The sequence below is a fragment of the Esox lucius genome, chromosome 2 (assembly GCF_011004845.1).
Source record: "Esox lucius isolate fEsoLuc1 chromosome 2, fEsoLuc1.pri, whole genome shotgun sequence".
NCBI classification, from domain to species: Eukaryota; Metazoa; Chordata; class Actinopteri; order Esociformes; family Esocidae; genus Esox; species Esox lucius.
This window is the reverse complement of record NC_047570.1, coordinates 34109686-34134903: the sequence shown is the minus strand read 5'-3', so window position 1 is coordinate 34134903 and position 25218 is coordinate 34109686. Positions and strand designations below refer to the sequence as shown.

Here is a 25218-nt window from a genome sequence, read left to right as displayed (position 1 = left end):
GGCAGGGTTGTGTAACCAGAACAGCCAGCCTCACTGGAGAACACACGCACGCGCCTAATTTACACATGGTTCAAAAGCAGCTAACAGTAAGTGACAGCGCAGTTGAGCTCGGGAAAAGGGAAGAGAGAGATGAGAAAGTTGTGGAAAGCAAGAAAGAGGACAGTGATCATTAGAGAGAAAGAGAGCGAGAGACACCTCTCTGTTTCTCGGCTCACCATGTGAATGAAAATACCAGATTGCTGCAATGCATTCTGGTCCTAGTAGTCCTATCACGAATGAATAGGCTGGACAGTGGTCATTTAATAGATGAGTAGGAATTAAAAAATATGAGATGGAATTTTTTTTACAGATGGGACGTATATGCCCACTTTGAAATTGATGCCAGCAACATGTTTAAAAAGGTTGGGACAAAGGCAAAAAAAAAAAAGACAGAAAAACTTTTTGGAAAACAGGGTTGTAAATACACACAATAAAGTTGCTTAGCAGTTTCAATGATCAGTTAGCAGCTCAGATATTTTGAAGGAGAAACGGCTGGTGAGAACGTCACTGACTTCTTTGGTCCTGATCTTGTCAGACACCAGCTTCAGGCTCCAAAGCTTAGTCAGGAGAAGACATTGACAAGTCTTTTGCATCAGCTAGAAGTGCAAAGAAACACCAGCCTAATAAAAAACAATACTCCCCCCAGCCAGCCAACAATATATCCTACTCCCCCCAGCCAGCCAACAATATATCCTACTCCCCCCCAGCCAGCCAACAATATATCCTACTCCCCCCCAGCCAGCCAACAATATATCCTACTCCCCCCCAGCCAGCCAACAATATATCCTACTCCCCCCCAGCCAGCCAACAATATATCCTACTCCCCCCAGCCAGCCAACAATATATCCTACTCCCCCCAGACAGCAATATCCTTCTGCCTTCAGCCGGCCGGCCAGTAAGGCATTTAACTAGGGGTGACAACAAATAGTCTAATTGTTGACATTTCGACAAGGATGGCATTTATAGTTATGTTAATCTAATTAAACGTATTTCTTATAGACCAAACAAATCTGGCTAACGGCCAAGTACAGGAAATGATCATGGCTAGTGAAAGCATACCTGCGCATCCCGGCAACATCTGTAGCCTACTGGCTGAAAGGGTTGTCAGCTGCAAGCCTGATTGTCAACAGACTACATAAGCCTACTCTTCTACTTCCAGAGTACGTGGACATGCATTTTTTTTTTAAACAAGAATAAATTATCACAATAATATGAACATTGCCTCATGAGTCTTGAAATTTTTGTTAAGATCTTGCATCTATGGATGCAGTAGCCAGATTTTGTTCAGTTTTTGTTCATACATTTTCTATAATTTTTCCTATTAAGCTTCCTTCCAAGGATATTATGTTATTCACTGTAACCTGAACGCATCGGTAGGTTTGTTTGATATAATGCAGACTGTAACGCAACTCTGTTAGTCAATATATAAATCAAAACTGTATAAGTGTAGTTTCGTTTGGAAAGTATAGTTTTAAGGGACTTATACTCAAACGTTATTGAGGTTGTTAACTACATTTTTAAATAAAATGTTGAGTTTATTGCATAACATCCATAACGAGTGGGTGGGGTCGACTATTTGACGAAAAAACTGAGGATTTATTGAATATTTGTTATGCACATCCATAGCATTTATGCAGTCAGTCAATCGGCCATACAGTACAGACCAGAAATATCTGAAGTTTTTATGTACTCCAGCGCTGTACTTATTAATTGTTTTAAATTAAACAATGAATTTTAGGGCATCAACATTAATTAGATAAATTAACATAATCCTAAATAAAGTCATCGTATTTAGTTGCGAATCCTTTTCATTTGATGAGTGCCTGAAAACTGTTAGCCATACACACACCAGACACTGGGTATCCTCCCTGGTGATGCTCTGCCAGGCCTGTCCATGGTATCTTCCCTGGTGATGCTCTGCCAGGCCTGTACTGGGTATCTTCCCTGGTGATGCTATGCCAGGTCTGTACTGGGTATCTTCCCTGGTGATGCTCTGCCAGGCCTGTACTGGGTATCTTCCCTGGTGATGCTCTGCCAGGCCTGTACTGGGTATCTTCCCTGGTGATGCTCTGCCAGGCCTGTACTGGGTATCTTCTCTGGTGATGCTCTGCCAGGCCTGTACTGGGTATCTTCCCTGGTGATGCTCTGCCAGGCCTGTACTGGTGAAATCTTTGGTTCCAGTTGTTTTGGGACATTTTTGCCTTCAGTCCTGTCTTAAGCATTTGAAACACTTGTTCAACACATACCCATCTAGAGCATTCCCATTTGGAATGATGGCCAGCTTGACTTATGCTGACACTTGACACCAACAACTGACTCCAAATGCAAATGGAAGGCCTACAATGAAGACTAGACATCTAGAAAGCTCAAACACATCTGTCAAATCAGTGATAGATGTGAAGCCAAATGTAACTTATGTCAAACTCCATCCTTCTCCACTCAGCCAGTATATCCTACAGTAGGAGAGAGGCTTTCCAGTGAAGTGAAAAACAGGAAATTGGATGACATTGTTGGGAGCGTCGGTCAGTTGGTCTACGTCAGAGAGTAGAGACCGATGAAGGAGGAAACTGTTAACTCTTTCTAATGCAGAAAATGACTGGAACACTCGGAAAAGAGAGGTGTGTAAGAGAGAGGTCTACTGCACGGTAACATTGTGTATACATGGTGTTCTTACAAACTGGAGGTGTTTGGCTGTGAGCAAAGTGCCAGCACTGTGAGCTCTGTGAATACAATTCAACTGTGCCCATTGGGAATATTCAACAGTCCCTGTCGGGAATATTCAACGGTCCCCGTCGGGAATATTTAACTATGTCTGTTGGGAATATTTAACCGTGTGTCTGACAGTGTTTGTGTGGTTTGCCCATGCCAGTCCACTGTAGTCTAACTGTGTTGTTCTAATGGAGATGAATCAATGTTCTTCCATTAAGGATGATTAGGAACTATGTATTAGAGACCAAACCAGACAGGAGCCTACGGAACCAGACAGATGGGCAGTGGGACAGAAACAGACGGGCAGTGGGACAGTGAGAGACAGACGGGCAGTGGGACAGAGACAGGCGGGCAGTGGGACAGTGAGAGACAGGCGGGCAGTGGGACAGTGAGAGACAGGCGGGCAGTGGGACAGTGCCCCATTACAACTGTGTGTGTGACGGTTCCTTGCTGTCTGCATTGCTAACAAATTAACATGGTCCACACACACAGACACACACACACACAGTGTGGGTCTGAGCCTCATCCCTCACAGGAGGCTGAAAATATTTGTCACGGGTGCTCAGGGCCTCAAACCGTTCTACAGCTGAGACATGGATAACATCTTGACAGGCTGCATCACTGCTTGGTAGACAATAGCGCCACCCTGGACTGCAAGGAGCATCACTGGACTGCAAGGAGCATCACTGGACTGCAAGGAGCATCACTGGACTGCAAGGAGCATCACTGGACTGCAAGGAGCATCACTGGACTGCAAGGGTTAAACCCCCTGTCATGGCACAGGGGATAAATTCATCCTCCGCTGTTGATTTGATCCAATTGGCAGAAACATTTGAAAGAGAAGAACTGACATGTTGTTTGTGAAATTCATTTGAAAGTTTACACATGCTTACTAAGCACGTAAGCAACAAAAGCTCAACGTTTGTTATTTATTAGATATACTATTACCTCCCAGCCACACACACACACCCCCACACCCCCACACACACACACACCCACACACAAATTGTGGTGATGTAAACCATTGGCAGTGCAAAAAAAAATTCCACTCCCCCAAAATGGACCCCGGGCAATGTTCTTACAAGCGTAATATTTAAGGGACACGTTGGATACACACAACGTTACAGAACGCACATGGCGTCCACTGTCCCGGCGACACAACCAACCAATGCAAACTCAGGGTTTCATTTGACATGAAGTTACATGTGGTATCCCGAAACACAGTTACGAAGCAGGCGTGATCAAGTCATTAGCTGTAGCTAGCTTACATACAGTATCGATGACATGGTCTGCGAACAAGATGCTGGATTTCCGTTTGGAGAAGTTTGTGTTCCCCTTGCTAGTCCACAGGGCATTTCACTTAATGAGCAGGCAGTATTTTCCCTAAATATATTTATTCAAATATCACTTCCCTTTATCTAAACATGGAGGTTAACCACTAATCCCTATTCTACCCGTAACATTTACCATAAAACTAACTACAAGGATGAAAATGGCCTTTTTCCTCATAGGGACATGTAAAACGTCCCTGCATGGTCAAATTGACCTACTTTTACTTTCCTTGTGGGGATTTTTGGTCCTCACAATTACTGTAAAACTTGGACGGACACACACACACACACACACACACGTGGGTGTTTAAGGCAGTCAGACATCCACTGGATGCTGCCGTGTGGTTTCCCTCAAACAGAATAATCTCCATTGATATGATGTGTGGCTTTGTGTCTAGTGCCAAGCCCTCTGAAGCTCCCCACAGGAATCAATACGGTCAGGCAGGACACCACCATTTAGCCGACGACCAGCCAAAACCAACACCCAACCAGTCCTGTCAACTAGCCATGAACTTGTATTCAAATAGTGCTCTTAACTAGCCCTAAACAATTTGCTGACATTGCCAATTTATTTCCCCCTCACGAGATCAACAGGATAGCAGCCTACACAAGATATTACAAGCACTAATTCAAGATTTAAAGCATGAATGGCATTAAAGCACTAATAAACACCTAACCTACACCTGCACACAGCTACACCTACTCCTACACACAGATACACCTACACACACGGCCTTGGCGGAAAACAGTATGGCAATTATTATTTTTTTGCGTGAATTAAACTGATGTTTCCCAGAGACTTTCCACCCACGTCCAACCCAATCACACAGGGATATTCCCCATAGCAAAGAACAGTCCTATGTTGTACAGAGTAACACTGTGTGTGCGTCTGTCCCATCCTGATGTGTAATCCACAGTGACCAAGTCCCCAATCAGCCGCGCAGCAGAGCAGAAGACTGTTAGGTGAGTCACTACAGCACTCAGAGAAACTAGGCCACCCTGGATCTGTGTGTCTGTGTGTGTGTGTGTGTGTCAAACAGACTGGAGAGAATGTGACATAACAGCTAGAAAGATACAGTAGACATGCACGCTCAGTACGATACAGACCTGTTAGGAGACCGTACACACACACACACACACACGGTATTTAATGCTGTGACCGTTTCCAGGAAGGTGCTGGCAGACAGAGGAACACCCTGACCATCATGCTGTCTACCACGCTATCTCTCATCTTAAAACAGACTGAGGAGAATGCCCTCCCTTGTTTTCCATCCCAGCCGTTCTACAGTTGATGTGGCACACACACACACACACACACACACACACACACACACACACACACACACACACGTCCAAAAGAGCAGTGTCAAAACGGGCTGATTCACTTGGCCCCTTTCCCTCGGCCCAACACGCTGCTGGTCTGTAACCAGCATTGCTAGTGATGTTGTCGATCGAGAACAAATTAATATTTTACAGTAACAGAACGGGGTCCATGTTACGGAGGGGAAGAACAGCAATTAGGGTGGTTCGGACTTTAGAACCAGGGACCAAACGGGCTCCAGGCACAAACCCTAGCCACTAGGCCAGCAGGCCGCCGTCTTGTCAGTTCAGGATGGTGACTTGTCCAGCACCTCCAATTCACCCAGCCACCTTTTAACTGTTGACCAGTCAAAGACGGGTGACATCAACAGAATGCAGCAGCCATTCCCCGGGAAGCCCTGAATGTGGCATAATCACCGGTGACAGGTTTCAAAAGCGTCCCAGCATCCTGCGAGGTTGAACCGACCGCAGCCAAGTCTTGCAGATCTCCTAAGTACTTTTTTTTAAATCAACCGAGCTTTCCCTCATTTTGTCGTCACAGGTTTAAGAAAACCTATCCACTGTCTTCAGTTTAAATGCCCCCCACTCCTGGAAAGACCCACTAACACTCCTCCATCTGTACCCCTTGTTGTCTTCAGTGACAGTTTCCACTCTGCTGCTGTGTGTGTTGGGTGAAAGCGGTAGTTGTTTTGATGTTTTCTTATCCTTCCAAGAGCAACTAGTGTTTCGCGGATGCATGGATCTGTGCGCGCGCATGCGTGTTCGTGGACGTGCGCGTGCATGCGTGTTCGTGGACGTGCGTACTCTGTGATGGGAGTACAAGCAGTGTTCCCATCCGTAGTAGCAGCGACAAGGACTGAATGTGTGAATGCAGGCAAGTGTGTGTGTGTGTGTGTGTGTGCGTGCGTGCGGTGTAAGGACTGTGCGTCACTCTCCCGCTGAGAGTAGCTCTGCTGCATTTCCTGTCGTTGGGTCATGTGACATGGCATGAGAGAGCACGAGAAACAGAAAGGGTAAGACAGAAGAGAGAAAAGAAAGAGAAAAAAGGGTTGAGAAAGACATTTGGCACGAGAAGGAGTGAAAGAAGCTGGGAAAAAGAGAGGGAAGGGGAGAGGTTAGGAGCTGGGCTGGGAAGGACAAGACAGAGACGAGAGAGGGAGACTGGGGTGAGGAGAAAAGAGGAGAGGTATAGAGCACTCGGCTCTGAGGAGTCCACAGGGACTGGGGATGGGTGAGGAGAACAAAAACAGAACACTTGAGAGCTTCAGCCGTCCCGGTCTGTAACTAAGGTTCTGGGACAGGGAACCTCATAGTCATAATGAGAACCATGGCTAGGATCAGAGCAGCTGCAGAACATGTGCATGTCCACGATACCAGACGACTAATAATCCAATCTCAGAGGAACCTGGCCATCTACATGACAGACCCGTTTTCCCCCTTCCCGTTCACGTAAACCCACAAGCCCGGTGCCGTTAGCGTCAGGCCCTAACAGCTGAACCACACGGGCCATGTCGACACATCACCGAAACACCAAGAAAGCCCCCTGCTTCTGTAACACAGCCCCTGGCAGCTCCCCTCTCCGCCCCCCAAACGTCGCGCTTTTAGAAACACTGCAAAGCGCGGCTTCTGACCAGAGGTGCACCACCCCTGCAGACCGGACGCAGGGCAGTATTCAAGGAACAGGGCACGATTTGGGACACGGGCGGGCAGGCACGAATGGAACAGGCCACGGCTTCACTCTCCGAGATGCGTTGTACGTGACAACGCAGCCGGCAGACCGACAAACCACCTGGTCAGTTATGCAACCCACTCTCCAGGACACGGGCCGGCCTCGGTCTGTCGTGCTCGGAGGAGAGTAAGATCAGCTCTGTGGTGTCAGCACGGTTTGCCAAACTCAAGACCAGTGCAGACACATTCCTCTGAGCACAGCCCAGGTTGGAGACCCTCCTAACTCCCTCCTGGGTTCTGTGAGCTCGTAGAAAAGGGGTCAGTGTGAGAGGGGCGAACCAGCCCGCCAACCGGCTGTCGGCAGGTCAAACCATCAACAATAAGAGCAGCAATAAACTAGGCGAATGACGCAGCTTGGCAGATGTAAACCGATCTGTAGTAGTCCTGGCACTCGCCACCTGGATGGCCGGCTTTCACCTTCAAGGTATTTCTGTCCTGATCCCGATTAGCCAGATATCCTGCTAATACCCAGCCAATCCTAAGCCTTTCATGGAGATGGTAAGGGCTCAGAGGGCAACCCTGCACTCAAACCTCTACCTACCTTTAAACTGTTGTCTACCACAATCTCTGTCCCCCTCTCTCTCTCTCCCTCCCCTCCACACCCTCCTCCCAAAGAGGAGGCAGGAGCATCCTTCTACACCAACACCTACCACCTATCACTCTGTTGCACTCTCCCGTGACTCTCCCATGACTCTCCCATGCAAAACAAGGGCAAGTCAGAGTGTAACGGCAAGTAAAACCTTTATCCATCCCACTCTCCTCTCGTTTCCCGCCATCTTCCGTTTTTTTCTCCAGCTCGCCTTTCTCTCTCACTCTTCTTATATCGATGAACAGTGGCTGCTATGTGACTTAAACTTCAAAATATATGTAGGAAAATGTCAAAGGTTGAGGCGCCTGAATGAAGTACCAGTCTTTTCAGGGTCCCAGCCACCAGCAAGGCCCAGAAAACCACTAACATCCCAGCCCTCAACTGCACTTCAGAAACGTGTCCCAGATTTCACAGCACCGGATTGGTGTGGACCGTAAGCATTGGCTTTAAAACAGCTGTTAAATCCACAAGGGGAGGCGCGCAACTACCCCCTTCTGGAAGATGGACGGGTGTAGAATGAGCACGCCTGTCCTTGTCTTACCAGAGAGCCATCCTCCTCCTCCTCCATCCAGTCACTCCTTCTCTTCCTCCTCCTCCATTCCTCCCCCTCCTCAGGCCACGATGAGGCACCACTGCCGATGCAGCCACCACACACAAACACGGACAAGCAGCAGCTATGCATTTAGGCAGGAACGGACCAGCCCATCCACATCCAAAACCAACTCTGTAGCATTAGAGACTCACGTCTCGCTCCAAACCAAAATGTTCGCCCGCCCGCTAGCTTCGAAACCAAACTTTAGCCGCCTGCTAGCTAACGCTAGGACATTACCGTCAGCCCCTCAGCCCTACCCTTATGAGGAATGGATTAGTATTAGCAATATGCTAATAGCTACAGCTAGCTCCTCCTAGCACGCGACTCACGGGGCAGAGCAGAGGGGTGTCGCCACATGAGGCCAAGATATTATGATTAAGATTACTATGTTTAATGCCATGTGCCTTGTCACTGGGTAAAACCAGCTGGCCTTAGTTGTAGATCATGGCTACGTACCGATTCTCCAACACAGGGATGGCGTCCACATTACATTGCTCTAGGGAAATGCATGAGTGAGACACACAGATTAACATAAAAAACATTGAAAAATAGATGAACCAAGATATAGATGAACCAAACTGAACCAAGCTATATAGATGAACAAAACTGAACCAAGCTATGTAGATGAACCAATCTGAACCAAGATATATAGACGAACCAAGTTGAACCAAGCTGAACAAAGATATAGATGAACCAAGTTGAACCAAGATATATAAGATGAACCAAGATGTATAGATGAACCAAGTTGAACCAAGATATATAAGATGAACCAAGATGTATAGATGAACCAAGTTGAACCAAGATATATAAGATGAACCAAGATACATAGATGAACCAAGTTGAAGTAAGTTAAACTTGTTTTCCCACCCTCCCAAAATGTCCTTGTGGCAAGAGTATTTTTTATTAAATGGGAACTACTACCAACAGCGATGAAAGTGATTTCAGGGACACAAAGCATCAAATATGATGTATATTACTCATGATAATAAAAAGTAATAAAAAAAAAAGAAACATGGGAAAATAATTTGAGAGGTTTTATCTAAAACTCCAAAATAAACGTTCAAAAATGTAAACTGTTCAATTTCTAGATAAATACTTTTAGTGTTTAAGGATAAGGACATCTGCTCAAATCATTAAAAACATTGTGAGAATCTAAATTCTCACTATTTTAAATTAAATAAGAATTTGACATTTTACTTGGCTCCGCGTGGTAAGAACGACCCAGGTGAGTTCATTCTTTGGTCTGTATATCTCCCCATCTCTAGTTTGTGTGTCTTCCAGTGCGTGCGCGCTTGCGTAAAACCCTCTAGCCTGACATCAGTACTGTTGGTGATAACTGCTACTACAAGAGCGATGACATCATGAGGGCACGAGGTGTCAGAGAGATCCACCTCCATGACCCACCCATTTATAAAGTCATGGGGGGGGGGGGGGGGGGGATTCTCCTAACTAACCACCCACTAACCATGTATTATATAGAAAAGACCTGAGGCTTTAGAAAATCACGTTGTCAAACTTAGAAGTTCAAGATTCAGATAATCATGGTGTCAAACCAAGAAAAAAGAAACACTTCCAACTACATAATTGGGGTTGAAGGTTAAAATATTTAATAATTAGACTTACAGGGTGTGGATAAAATTAGCCAACTTGCCCTGCTCTGGTTAGTCAAATGACACTGACATCGCTCTTCCAGCAGTGAGGCACAGATATCCACAGAGCTACTCGAGATTATTTTGTCAGCCGTACCAGTTCATTTTCACGACGGATCAAAACGTGTTCCACAGGGACTCGTGTTCCTCTGCAGCACATTTGGAACATCATCTCAGAATAAAACCGTATCAAATGGCAATCGGCAGATCGGCACCCAAAGTATTGTGAAAAAACTGCAACCTGCAATACCCTGGCAATTACGAAGAACTACGTCGTAGTAGGTGTTGGTCTATTGGAACTGAGGAGTGGGGGATCAAAACAGCGTGGCTATAGAGTGGTTTTTAATGGCCAGAGGGCCTTCAGATACATAGAGCTTGGCCACTGTGGCTAAATGATACCATGAGTGCCACTTTCACTTTCATACTTCTTTGTAATCAATCATTTAATAGGGAACTTCTGAGTCACTCTCACTGATACATCACCAACAGATTGGGACTTAAAGGGTCAACGTTAATAGTTTAAAACCAAATGAAATTATGGTTGGAACTTGTAATAAAGTGTCAACAAACTTAATTTAATCATAAAAATAATGTAAAGTAATGTACATGCTCTCTTCTCACCAATGTACCTAGGCCAGCTATCATAATCCCTTTTCAAAGTATTTCATCGCAACTGCTGCTAATGACAGATCAACTCAACCTGCGATACATTCAAGCGCACAAGGGAAGGAGTTTTACAGCTATATCCAGATATAGTTACCATCTTGTGTGGGTGACAGAGCAATAATTTTATCAGGACAAATTGTGAATGAACATACACTTCCTAGTCAAGCACTTAGCGTGCCTAGCTAAACCGTAGGCTAACATCGGTCATTATGTTCACTGATCATGAAAAACATGAATTATTTTCCACACATTCACCTCCGTCGTTAGTTAGGCTGTGTGCAATTGCTTAAAAATTGCTTTTCGAAATGCTGACAATTTTACATAACGGTCAGAACATTTAAATAACAATCCCCCTAAAACAGAACGCACTTGTCAGTGGTTTTGGCGGAGCTCGGACCCCAATGTGCAGAGAGAAATTCCATTCTCCTCGGCTTCTCTGTTACCCTGTGCAAGTAGAAGGGCTGTGACCGTGTCTCTGCAAGGCTAGGGCAAGGAACCATCAGTCAGTCACTCGCAGGCGAATAGGGATTCAAAAAAGTAACCCTTTTAATTCAAGTCTGGGATTAGGGAATTTGGTTTAGATTAACGCTTTCACAATGAAGACGGGAAGGCCAGGGAGACTCCGTGTCCTGATATTCAGCAAACCCACACCCGGAGAAGAGTGGAACTAATGACCATTGACAGCGATATATACTGGCACCAGGTCCCAAAAGGCACCCAATTCCATGTGCACTATTTAGGGAATAGGATGTCAATTTAAACTCACGCACACCATCAAATACCTGAATTAAGCAGCATGATGTAACAACAGTAACTTGCTTTCAGCCTGTTGTGATTGGCTTATAACATAGAGCTTCCGGGCTGGAAATAGGTCCACAGAGTGGCACAGGTCTGCAGAAGAATCCTTGATGAAAAAGTCACAATGAGCACATTGACACTTCCTTCATAGAACCGCTCTAAATTACCAATTACCAACAGAGTGCTTTCTATTTCAAATGTGACTCTAGCTTTTTTGTTAAAACACTTCCATTGCTATGGCAGTATAAATTGTAATATAAAAATAGATTATTTTTTTAAATTAAAAATGAAATTGTCAATATTTTTCATGCAAGCGGTTCCTAGAAGAACAAGCTTGTAATTTGTTGTTCCCTGGCACAAAGAAGCTTGAGAAATGCTGATTTAGGATCCACACCAGGTCTCTGGCAGCTTAGAGCCATAGAAATATAACCATCGGGAAGGATCAGCTGAATCGCTAGGATCTGTCTGACTGGGTACCGTGGATCTGAGACCATTCTATTAATTCTACTTCTGTGGTCCAGCGGCAGAAGAAAGCACATTCCTTTGAGCGTCTGACACAGAACAGTTTGGCTACAAAGTAAACACTTTGGTGTGTGTGTGTGCGCGCGTGTGCGCGCGCGCCTTGTTTTGGAGGGAAGAATATCCTCCGTTCGTTCAATTCCACAATGTCATAAAGCTATCACATGCCAACCTTATGATGCTAGGTCCCCAACCTTGAGGGGGAAGGCAGGCGGTTTATGAATGCCGCCTTAGTCGGGCAGACTATTTCTAGTCTCTTACAACAATGGGAAGTTCTGTTCCCAAAGTACAGCTCACCTTAGCTGACACCTCACATGTGAAGCAGCAACACTTGCAGCCCGAAACCAGAGGCTGCTGCCTGGGCCTACTGGGCAGTCTCGAGGAGGCTGATCAATCCATTACCGCCTGACGGGGTTAGCGCTGAGGGAAGATAACAGGCCTATCGCAAAGATAATCAGGGTGGCCATGGCCAGGCAATTTCTGTCAACGCTTTATGTAATATTAAAAAGACCCCGTTGAAGAGTATAAGAAAGAACAGGAGAAAACTTTCCAAAAGCGGCCTTTAAGTTCAGACTCCACACATCAGGCTCCACCAGACATTGAGTGGCCAAATCAGCCTGCAATGTTTCGTCCAACTCTCCAACGCTGTTCCTGGAAATATACCCTCCTGTAGGTTTTTACTACAATCCTGTTATTGGAGATGTACCCAATTATGGGTTTTCAGCTCAGTTTTAATTAACTAGATTTCTGATCAAGAAGTGATTACTAGTGTGTTAGATTAGGGTTGGGATTGAATTTACAGAGATGTTTTACAGTGGAGTTGAATCAACTTTAGATATAGTTTTCTATGCCACTGTTCTCCGTTCCTCCATTTTAGTCCTTTCAAATTGTACCTATGGCCACGTCTCATCACAGCAGCTCCCAAACGATCTGGACAGATGAAAAATCCCACCAAGGTCTCCTAACGAGAATCTGCAGCGAGACATACTGCCTCTTCCAACTAGGAAGCCACATGGACCAACACATGTGTATGTTATCTCACCTGACGACCTCCGCTGGCTTTGAAGGAGCCCAAGCGAGTCTCTAGAGTCAAGAGAACAGGAAATCCCAGCTGACAATCCCACTTTTATCGAGGATATTCACATGTATCCTTAGGCAGAGTTGATTTTCTGTCACATGCCTATTAAAATCTGCCTTTGTCTGGCGTGATAAGCATGCACACCTTTAAAAACATTTCTACATACAGTTGTTTAACAAAATGCATTACACAACTAATTGAAATTGTTTTTAATCACTTCATAAATGTATTAGTCCCTGCCTATGATGAATACATATTGCTGCAGCATGGGTTTAAATCTGATTTAAATATATAGGATTTTGGGATCCACCCATGTACATATCATTTGCTACGCGAGCCAACAGAGATGGCAGGAGAAGCACACTTTAGCAAAGATTCCCAATCCCTGCCACCTCTAGAATACATGTGAGGTTTTTCAAAAGGAGGCGAGAGAAGACACAGGACTTAACCAACCGAATTGAGAAAAGGCCAATGAGGAGTATCTGAATGATGTACTCCCCACTCCTCATTTAACCTCCTCTCCCCTATTCTCCTCCTCCTCCTCCATGCACAGTGGATTAATTCATCACCATGCTACACCTTGTCTGGAATAAATGACCCTATGCACGGGAACACACAGGCACACACATTTGTTTTTCTATCCTTGTGGAAACTTACCCTAACCTTAACCTCCATAACCCAACCTTTATGCCTCAACTTAACCTAGCCCAAACGCCTAAAACTAAGACAAACCTATTAGCCAGAAAAATGTTTGTCCTAGTGGGACCCTAACTGCAATTTAACCCTATGGGGACCTCATTTTCCTGAATTTACCATCTTGGGTATTTCAGGTCCCAATATGTACACACACACCTGGATCACACATTTGTGATCACACACTAGTGGTCTTCACGGGTCCAAAAGGTTCCGTACTGAAATAAACCAACGTCTTTCCCACTTGACCAGATTTGCATAAATAAATATATAATAAAATGAGACCCATTTCAATTGGATCCGAGGAAAAACAGATCCGTGACAGAGACCGAAGTCTTGGCGGCATCTTCCCATATCGCTGACATTAATTCCGATATTTTCTTCGGCATGTCGAGCTATTCCTACATTTTGACCGTGGCCTAGAGGAAGAGAACAACTAGTCCAAAAAGAAGTATTACATTTTATACATTTTCTCTGCTTAAGGCTGACGTTTTGATCCGTGGGTGCTCATTGAAGAACAATGTCTCAACAGCGATCTGAGCTCAGTTCTCTGACAAAGGCACATGTTCTTCAATGCTTGCCTTCCGAAAAAATACAAAAATAACGCCCAAACTGACCGCACCACACGTTCCGTGGCTATACACCCAAACCACTGCGGGACCCAAACCACTGTGGGACCCCAAACCACACTGATGGTTACATATAAGACTATAGCATAGGTATTTCTACAGATGGAGATAAAGTCCAACGCAAGCTTGCCGATATGCCGTGGGAATGTGTGATTGAGCCTACCCTGGTCTGGGGCAACAGGCTGAATGATATGGGTCAACAGTAGGAGGCTATAATTTGTTCATCTATTCTTTCAATATTTAATAAACAAGCATCACATTGATAGATTACATGTCTAACTCTAAGACATTCCTCCTCATCTCACATTAATCAGACTAGGTCCAAACGGAGTCAGTGCTCAACCGTGCAGTTGACTAACAGGAATATAGCCACACCCTTTCAGACATTAAGAGACTTTATTAATGATAAATAGTAAGAAATAAAATTACAATTACAGTAATTCATAATCACAAAACAAAAGGATAATGGAAAAAAGTTTGAAAATACGAGCTTGATATACAAGAACCAAACAGTTGGTCTGGCTTAAATAGTCCTGTCCTACTAGAGGGAAAATGTGAAACAAATACAATACTATTGCTCTTCCCAATTATATCAGACCGCACCCAGATCTGAGAAAAAAGTTCAAATGTTATGACTCAGACACTGATGGACCCGAGAAGACCACTAACACACGCAGGCACGCACTCAACCTGCACTCAACTATTGAGTCGGCCAGGGTCATGGGCCCACTCTCACATCGACCCTACAAGCCCAACCAGAATAAGGTTATGGTCACCTTAATGATGGTGATATGGACCAAAAGGTGAGTTGCCAGGTCTGTCTACAGGCACGTCTGCTGTGGGGACTGTTGATCCATAGACCAAGGCCAGATAAACTGTCTGTTATAAACTCTGGCTGCGTCCCAATGACATTCTCCTCATGACAGACATTCTCCCAGTACAGTGTACTAATTCAGACAAGGAGACACGGAATTACAGCCAGGAGTAAATCAACAGGAAACAGAGGCTAATTAGGGACCTGGACACTGTTTGACTGAGCCTGTCTATCTGAACGCCCACCTGTCTCCCCCACCTGTCTGAACGCCCACCTGTCTTCCCCACCTGTCTGAATGCCCACCTGTCTCCCCCATATCTCCTCCGCCTGTCTGAACGCCCACCAGTCTCACCCATGTCTCCCCCATGTCTCCCCCGCCTGTCTGAACGCCCGCCAGTCTCCCCCGTCTGTCTGAGCGCCTGCCTATATCCCCCGTCTGCTCTGATGTGTACAGGGAGGACTGAGACAACCATGTGTCACCTTGAGCCTTATCAGAACCAGCCCAGAACTGTCCTTGACAAACACTCATTATTCAAACAACCTAACACCCAAAACCTGCAACAAACACACACACCCACACACACACACCCTAAAACACACACACACACACACACACCCACCCTAAAACACACACACACACACACACACACACACACACACCCTAAAACACACACACACACACACCCTAAAACACACACACACACACACACACACCCTAAAACACACACACACACACACACCCTAAAACACACACACACACACACACACACACACACCCTAAAACACACACACACACACACACACACACACACACCCTAAAACACACACACACACACACCCTAAAACACACACACACACACACCCTAAAACACACACACACACACACACACACCCTAAAACACACACACACACACCCTAAAACACACACACACACACACACACACACACACACCCTAAAACACACACACACACACACACACACACACACACACCCTAAAACACACACACACACACACACACACACCCTAAAACACACACACACACACACACACACACACACACACACACCCTAAAACACACACACACACACACACACACACACACACACCCTAAAACACACACACACACACACACACACACACACACACACACACACCCTAAAACACACACACCCTAAAACACACACACACACACACACACACACCCTAAAACACACACACACACACACACCCTAAAACACACACACACACACACACACACCCTAAAACACACACACACCCTAAAACACACACACACACCCTAAAACACACACACACACACACACACCCTAAAACACACACACACACACACACACACACACACACACACACACACACACACACACACACACCCTAAAACACACACACCCTAAAACACACACACACACACACACACACACACACACACCCTAAAACACACACACACACACACACACACACACACACACACACACACACCCTAAAACACACACACACACACACACACACACACACACAGACACTCACACACACACACCTACAACACAGACACTCACACACACACACCTACAACACAGACACTCACACCTACAACACAGACACTCACACCTACAACACAGACACTCACACCTACAACACACACACACCCTAAAACACAAAAACACACACACACAGACACCCTAAAATACACACACATGCCTAAAACACACACACACACACACACACACACACACGCCTAAAACACACACACATGCCTAAAACACACACACACGCCTAAAACACACACACACGCCTAAAACACGCCTAAAACACGCCTAAATCACACACACGCCTAAAACACACACACGCCTAAAACACACACACGCCTAAAACACACACACGCCTAAAACACACACACACACCTAAAACACACAAACCTAAGCCCAAACTGTACTGGGCTTGACAGATTCTGTTCACGCCATCTCGCCCAGCATCATGTTTCTCCCTACATGGTGGCAGTGGTAGTAACATTTTCCGCGTGTGGCATTTACACTGGTAGTAACATTCCTCCATGTGTGAATGACAACCCAATGAGAAAACTAGCAAGACCCCAACCCCGCTATTACGAAAACCGGCATGATCACAAACAGCACTAGTGGCCTCTCTACCCCAGGCCATTATCAACGGTGACTAACCTAAGCAGCTCATCACCTCATCACCAATCCAAGACCTGAGCTCCAGGATCTGCAGGATCATTTTAGAACATCCAATGTATATGGGACGTTACGGAGTGTACAGTAGACATGCAAGACCCTGTAGATAAGGACAGATGTATACAAACGGGCTAAACCCCTATAGAGGGACAGTGCTGGAAACAGGCTCCTCGGCTGGCACTCTGAACTATACTGAATAATGAACCAACAACCTACTGTCGACCACACGCTGCCAGACTCTAGGGAGTATGGGGTCGACTTCAAGAAAAACCTAAATGACCGCTGTACTATTCGGGTCCAGAAATTCTCCTCCCATTGGCGTAGGGCAGCTCAGGTAAAGTCTGTAGCTTGAAGACTATAAGGGTCTTCACTGCTCACCACTTCCAACATTCACACACCTCAAACACACACACACACACACACAGGACATATTTAACTAAAGCGGTCTAAACCATGCATGTTCTAAATGCAACACGTGGTTACCCTGTTTGTGTGGGCCAGAGGAGGCCATGGGTAGAGGCATGGCGAACAGTTGGTCAGGCGTATAATAATTATAGAAATGTGTACACTGCCAATTTACTACAAGTAAGCCCTAATATTTATAGTGTTAGAAAATCAAATATAATTTCATTGTTTGATTACATTGAGACATGACCACATCCCTTTTTATCCATTGGGATACTTCAGAATAGATGTCCTTCACAACAAAACCAAACCTTTTTTCAGATTTCCTTGTGATTTAACGGCTCTTTTTTTAATGTAATTTTTTTTACTAAGATATTTAGAGGGTCTAAAAACGTCACCCGCGGCCTGGCTTTGATAAGCATGTCCCAGGCCCTCTGACGCAGGCCCCCAGGACTTTGGCTTTATAGCTAACCAAGTGGCAGGACAGTTTTGTTTTATTACTATTCCTCGAAGAGTGAGCCTTTAAATGAACTGCCAGGGCCTATAGGGAATAGCATGCCCAAATTTAGGCCTGTGGTGTTACACATTAACTGGTTTAAACTAGATCTGCCTCCCATATGATCCCCATTCCCTTACACGGCACATTACTGAGGAGTTTGCTTCGCCACAACGTTCGCCACAGCGTTTCTAAGGGCCCGGGAGAGCCCTGCTGACCCGAGGCCTGCAGACTCTAGTCCTATCACGCTCATGACCTGATGTTAGGCGCCGACACAAACCTACAGGGCTGCTAGCGCATTGGGGGCAAGTTCTACTTTTGGCTGAGTCACTTGATACTGTCGGCTGGTTATCAATAAATTCATTGTTAATAACAAGATCCCTGTGTAAGATGTCTGTCGCCTGTGAACACTCAGGAACCAGCTTGTTTATATTTATCGGTTTCAAGCAGCCATACATGTTCAGGAGAAAACCCAAAGTTGACTGGAAAGTGTGAAGTTAAGCATGCTACCTGGCACTGTGCTAATGCTAGTTAGAGTTGGCCTATGATTAAACGTGTATAGCTAGTGGCCAGTCTGGTAACTGGCTGAGAAAATGTACTATATAAGCCAAGCGGTTTTAGTCAACTTAATTACATTCGTCTAACTGCTACAAGGAGTACAGCTGCAGAAAGCCATTTTTGTCTATATGCTAGCAAGCAGAACCTATTGCAGCCAATTTGGAACGCACGCCACATTGAACAAGAGAGCTAATCAGCTGAATATCCAAAATGGTGCCTGTGGCGTTTGCTAGCTAGCATGTGGACAACAACAATAACATTAGAAAGGAAAGGATAAGCAATTGTTACGTAATTTAAAAAATTTAAAAAGTACAATGCCAGTGAAGCCAGTACACAACAGCTCAACATGCCAGTGATTAGGTGATCATATCTATAGTGTAAAAACAGTTTGTTTTAGTGTTACTAACTTACTACTCAGGTCTTCATTCTATTTGTACTGTCCCCAGTAACTAAATAAATGTTTAGGTGTGTGTGTGTGTGTGTGTGTCATTATGACAGTAATGCGGTGACCAAGCCTGTTACACCACAAATCAATAAACAAACAATACTGATGCAGAAAACCAGGTCACTTTGGACATTGCATCTCTGGGAGTGGCTTAAATGGCACACATTTCCACGTAAAGGGTCTCCAACAGGACAATCACTAGCTAACACTAACCCAACCAGTTGACTTGACCAAAACTGAAATTGGAGATCAAACATTTCAAAACCCCACCTCAAATGTCTATCTTAAATACATTTTTTAAAATGACGACAATAATTAGATGCCCAACCGGAGAAAAACCAAAGTCACAACTTTGCAAGTTCTAAGTATGTCTCCGGTCTTAAAAACGACTTTGGTCAGATATTCATTCATCTGAAATTTCCTTGCAGCTGAAATGTCCCACCTTGCAAATCAATCATAAAATAATATAAGAATGGCAACCGAAAGTCCTATTGAAAAAGACAAAGCAGTGAATCCCCTGCCTCATAAAACCTGCAGGACACCTGGACTTCATTTTGATTTGGACTGTGATTGGTGGTGATGTCAGAGGTCAGGTCCTATCACTTTTTGAGAACAGTGTGTTTTTTAAGGAGCTTGGCAATTTCAATGGAGAGATTGTATGATCAGATTGCACCTTTAACCTGAGTCTCAAGTTCCAAGTTTAAAATCTCAATGTTTGAGTGTTTAGTGCAAATTGTAATGTAATTTAAAATATCATTTGTTTACACTACAAGCCAGTAACATTTAAACAATTACCTTATTTTAGCAAACAAGTTAATTGGTTCACACTACAAAGCAATAATTCTGTCCTTCCTGCTCCTTATCAGCTTTTAAATGTCTGACAAATGTCGAGTTTGTTGCAATTGCATTGGTGATTTTAGATTTTTTTTTTTACTACAGCACATGTTTCCATGATCACATGATCTTTGAAACTGAATGCAAACAAAGTGCTGAAACCAATCCTGATAACATCACAACAGACGGGGTAAACATCTCTCTGAATTGACAAAGCTGACTGAAAGAAAAATGTTTTTCCGGTACACTCCATTGACTCTGAAAACTTGGGTATTTTAAGGACATGGGGAAAAGCAAAAATGGTGAAGTAGAAAGTTTGCCTATTTGAAAGCAAATAACATGGTTTGACTTTTTTTTAAAGTAGCTTTCATACACAAAAAGGTTGAAGAACCCCTGGTCTACACATGATCCTGGTCCTTTTCGTTAAGAACCAAACCGAAGAAAACTGACTGAAACAAAAGAGGAAATTATCTGAAGTCGTCCAATGAAATGAACTTGTTTGAAATGTCCATTTGGTTTAAAATAAATATTGCAACGACCCTAACTAACGATTATGACCTCGCCTTAATGGGATGGCACATTTTTATTTTGTAATTATTTGACGGACTTCCACGCAACTGAATCCACAGAACAAGCCTTCCAAGGAAGCATCGTTGACATCTTTTACCACTGTATCGAACAGCATGACAGAAATAATGAAGTCAAAGTTGGCATATTTATGACAGTCTGGGTTTCAAGTGGACCGGCACCAGACAGTCAGGCAGGGACACGCATCCCCGGGAATGGCACTCCGGCCGATCTGAATGACCCGCAACCAAAAAAGACTTTTGAAGTATGATACATGGTGTTCATATGCACAGCAGTAGTTAATAAATTATATCCACATCCAATGTTCGAACTGCAGATAGATCATATTATGGGTCTGTGGCAGAGGGGTGAAAATGACAAAGTAAAACTATTCGGCTGTGTTAAGCCCTAAATGACCAGCGAGTTCATAACTAACCAATGATTAAATAAAAAGTGAGAGTGAAAAATGCACAATTAAAGTCTCTGGTTAGTTAAGAACTCCCTTTAACTTGTCATTAATGTCTATATTAAGATCTTTCCAGAACTGGTGAACATAGCCGAGTGCTTTTACTTTTTACATCTCTGCTCTGTGGCAAGAGCTAGACTATGTCGCTAGACTATGTCAGGCAAACATGTGACCTAGTTCTAGATGATTGCCTGGGACATTGTGAGGAGGCTTATTATAGCATGATAACACTTAAAAAATTACACCACTGATAGCTTGAAATATTGATAGCCATGTACATCTAGTTCAGTGTTTCTCAACACTACTCCTGGACGACCCCCTGCCCTGCATGTTTTAGATCTCTCCCTGCACTAACATACCTAATGTAGCTCATGAAGGACTTGATAATGAGCTGATCATTTGAATTAGGTGTGACCAAGCAGAGAGAGATCAAAAACATGCAGGGCAGGGCGGGGCATGGTTGAGAAACACTGATCTAGTTGATTTTAGATTTGCCTGCCGACTAACTTAAATCTTCCACTCCACATCATCCACGAAATGTTTCAGTCAGATACTGCTTCCACTGCAGTTGTTTAGATTACATCAAAATGAGGGTTGTTGTACAGAACAAAGTAATCAGTGATTGGATCATCTCTAACCAATCAGAGTTTCAAAGGAAATGTTCTGATTTTATCCCTTTGTTTTCCAGCTGTGGCGCATCACATTTGTTTCTGGGGACCAACTGGCAAAACTCATCAGTTTCCAGGACCAATCAGAGGTGTCAGATTACGTTTGAGACCTAAACATTGCCTTGGAGCTACTCAGATTGAGGCTCTCTGCTGCGTAGAAGCTAACCTATGGAGGTGTGGTGTGGCTCTTGGCCTGAGCAGGGGAGTTTCAATCATACACATTCTAGACAGCTTTGCAACCATTCCTCTATTCCTGCACAAACTGAACTCATGACAAGCACAACATTCACATATTATTGAAATGACCATTAAATTCAAATTAAATCAGTGTTGCTTTAAAATCAGACCGGTAGCATGGATTGGCTTTATGGTCTTAAACGTGTACCATAAAGACTGCCTAGTTAGTGACATGAATGTGACTATTGGGGTGCCAATGTGTAGTAGGGTCCATTTCACACTGAAAGCAAACCAGACACATTCATTTATACAAAAACACCATGTCCAGATAGATTCATATTAACTACTTCAATTACGACTACAGGGTGTATTCAGTCACAAGCAGCAATGTATACAAACTATAGCTTCCAGGTCCTTTGCTATACACACCTACTCATACTGGAAGTGTATGCATTCTAGATTTAGTCTACTTGCGTTCATTTGATAACAAACAACATGTAAAAAAAATATATATATATTGTGTAAACACATACGTTAGCGTGATTGAATTGAAGCCGTTGTCTAAGAGGGACTCACTAACATTAAAGATGCATGTCCCTCCCACCACACACTGAGTTGACACATTGAATGGAGCGTTTCAGCTGTATATGCAACAACCACCGGCTGTAAACAAATGGCGCCTATTCATAAGAGAAAATTGCCGGGAAACTGTGACGTGGTAGGTGATATGCAAGCATATCCTCAGCGCTGCCAGCCAGGCTAGGCCGTGTGGTCTATATAGTATTATGGAAGGCTGAACAATACTTAATATGACCCCACGACCTATTCCGTGGTGTGTGTCACTGAGGCCATACGTTATACAGTAGAAAATCTTGATCTAATTAAAATGGCAAGAAACAGGATTTATAATGCACATCGCAAGGTTCGATGTAACATATTGTATGGACGGGCAGTATCAATTCCAATAGTGAAGCCGGGGTAGCTACAATGTTTAAATCATAGTATATACGTCATAACTGAATCATAAATAATAGATGGTAGAAGGAAGTATGAATATCAGACATAATGAGGTCGACAGTGACTGTCAGAGAGAGAGAGAGAGAGCTAGCGCGTCTCTGCTCTATGAGGCCTGTGCTGTATGCATGTGCGCGCATCCGCGCGTGCGTGCGTGTCTGTGTGTGTGTGTGTGTGTCGGTCTGTCTCTCACCTTGACGGTGTTGGGTTTGATCGGGAGTCCTGGGGCAGGAGTGGTATTGGTCTGCTGGGAATCCTCGGATTCCTTTCCACTTTGATAGACCACCCTATCGGAGATATGAATGCTTGAAGCACAGCCCATGCTTCAACCCCACTTCAGCCAATTCCTCTAGCTCAAGTGCTTTACTAATACCCGGCCGACTGTCATTCGCTTTCTCTGCTGATATCTTCTGGGGCTCTTCCTTGTCAAAAAAAAAATATGGCTATAGTTCTCTCTTTATTAACCGTAATGTTGAAAGGTTTTCCCCAGTTTCCCCAACACTAACCATGAATAAAAGATGTTCCTTCCCCCCCACCCCCCTAACCAGGAAACAGATTTCCTCTCTCCACTTTTTTACATGAAGAAAATTTGAGAGATTTTCTACACGCGCCGTTTTATTCTTGCTAACATGAATCCCGTTAGGCTGTTCTAGAATGTCGCTGTTCTGTGGTTCTATTCCAGTGCTGATTTATCCTTCATTACACGGTTCCCTGCCTCGGATTCGTACCACATCATCATTTGCCCTCTCAGATTTTTTTTAACTTTAAACGTCAGTCTTCTGAATTAATTCAAGCAATAGTTGTATCCATGTTTGTCAAAAAGCTTTCTGCTTTAGCCGTCCTCCCCACCCAAAATCATCCAATTTCATTTGGGAGTCCTGTTTTCCTTTTGACTATCGGGTTAGCCACTTCAAGACATTGGCTACAAACCGGTTCTCACGACAGTTTGCTCCAGCCTAAGGTAGCCTACATCATCATCAACAGGCAACAATATTCACACTGCATAGAACTCCCTTCGAACGTCGCTCCAATCTCAAGACTCCTCCATGTAACAAAACGCGATTTAGTCCGACAAAACATGCCATTTATCTGCCAAAAAATAACAATTAGCCAAAACAGAAATATTTGGTAGACTCTTCATTCAGATATCCGCTGTCAGCTTTAAGGCGAATCGCCGGAGATAAAAAAAAAAAAAAGAAAAGAAAAAAAAAGGGCTGCAATGTATCAAAGGCCGCACGATTTTTTTTCCTCTTTCTGAAAAAAGATGTGGAGGGCTGTCAAATTATCTGTTGAGGAGGTACCACGTCTGGATCAGAGCAATTGTATACAAAAACAAGACCTCTCCGCGTCCCCAAGTTTCGGTTTTCAGAAAGGAAGGCGAATGAATGCTCCTTCTAAACGTAAAAGGCAGAAAATAGCTACATAATGTTGAATTCTGTAAGTATTTTCACTGCCTTTCTAGCTTTTGCCCTTCCAATTCTTCGGCACTGCTTGACAGCAGCACGTCCAATAAAAGCTGCCGCAAGGATTGACCTACAGCCTTTACTGACGTCAATGCAAATGAGCCTCAGTCGTCTAATCAGAGAGCGTGTAAAGCCAGCTGGGTGTATCCAGCCCTTCGAGGGAACTTTGAAAGAGAACAGAGAACAGAGAACAGAACAGAACAGAACAGAACAGAATAGAGAACGTTCAAACAGCCTCCAGTTGAACTGGTTCTGACAGTGGAAGTTGAGAATCTAATATCTTTCGGAATGAAAATGTGTATGCTACAGATAAGAATGTAACATACACAATTGTGAAGAAGAGCTTAAGGAAATGTTGTATAGGCCTACTACAATATATAGATAAATAATGAATATTATATAACGCATGTTTTATATTTTCTCTATTTCAAACAATATCCATTATCTAGATGAGTTTATTTTTATTGAGAATGGAAAATGATATTCAATAACTAATAACACAAAGAAAATAATGTATTGACTAATGTTTTATAGCCAACTATTCTATGTTGTTTCCTCTTACTCATCTCTAATCTAATGTATTTCTGTCTGGCACCTTTTATGTCTGCAGGGGCAGGACAAACTTATTGGCTATCAAACAAACATGACATCAGAGATGCAGACACTTTTAATTGTTAATCAGTAAGGACATCAGGAAGTGAAGTCATCCAAGTGAACTGAAGGGTTTTCTGAGTGACACATGGAAATCACATTTTAAATGTA

General features: G+C 43.9%; 1 protein-coding gene across 2 annotated transcripts in view; it reads right to left on the bottom strand.

Moving 5' to 3' along the window:
* The window catches only part of pde8a (phosphodiesterase 8A), a 69366-nt gene that overhangs the window by 35865 nt on the left and 8283 nt on the right, over nt 1-25218 (bottom strand). Inside the window, exon 1 of one of the 2 annotated variants that reach the window (XM_013137448.4) lies at nt 23187-24522. The exons of the other annotated variant lie outside the window; for it this stretch is intronic. Within the exon in view, the coding sequence (XP_012992902.1) occupies nt 23187-23315 (129 nt within the window). The 5' untranslated portion in view covers nt 23316-24522. Of the gene's footprint in view, nt 1-23186; nt 24523-25218 lie in introns of those variants that run through there. 2 annotated transcript variants of the gene reach the window in all.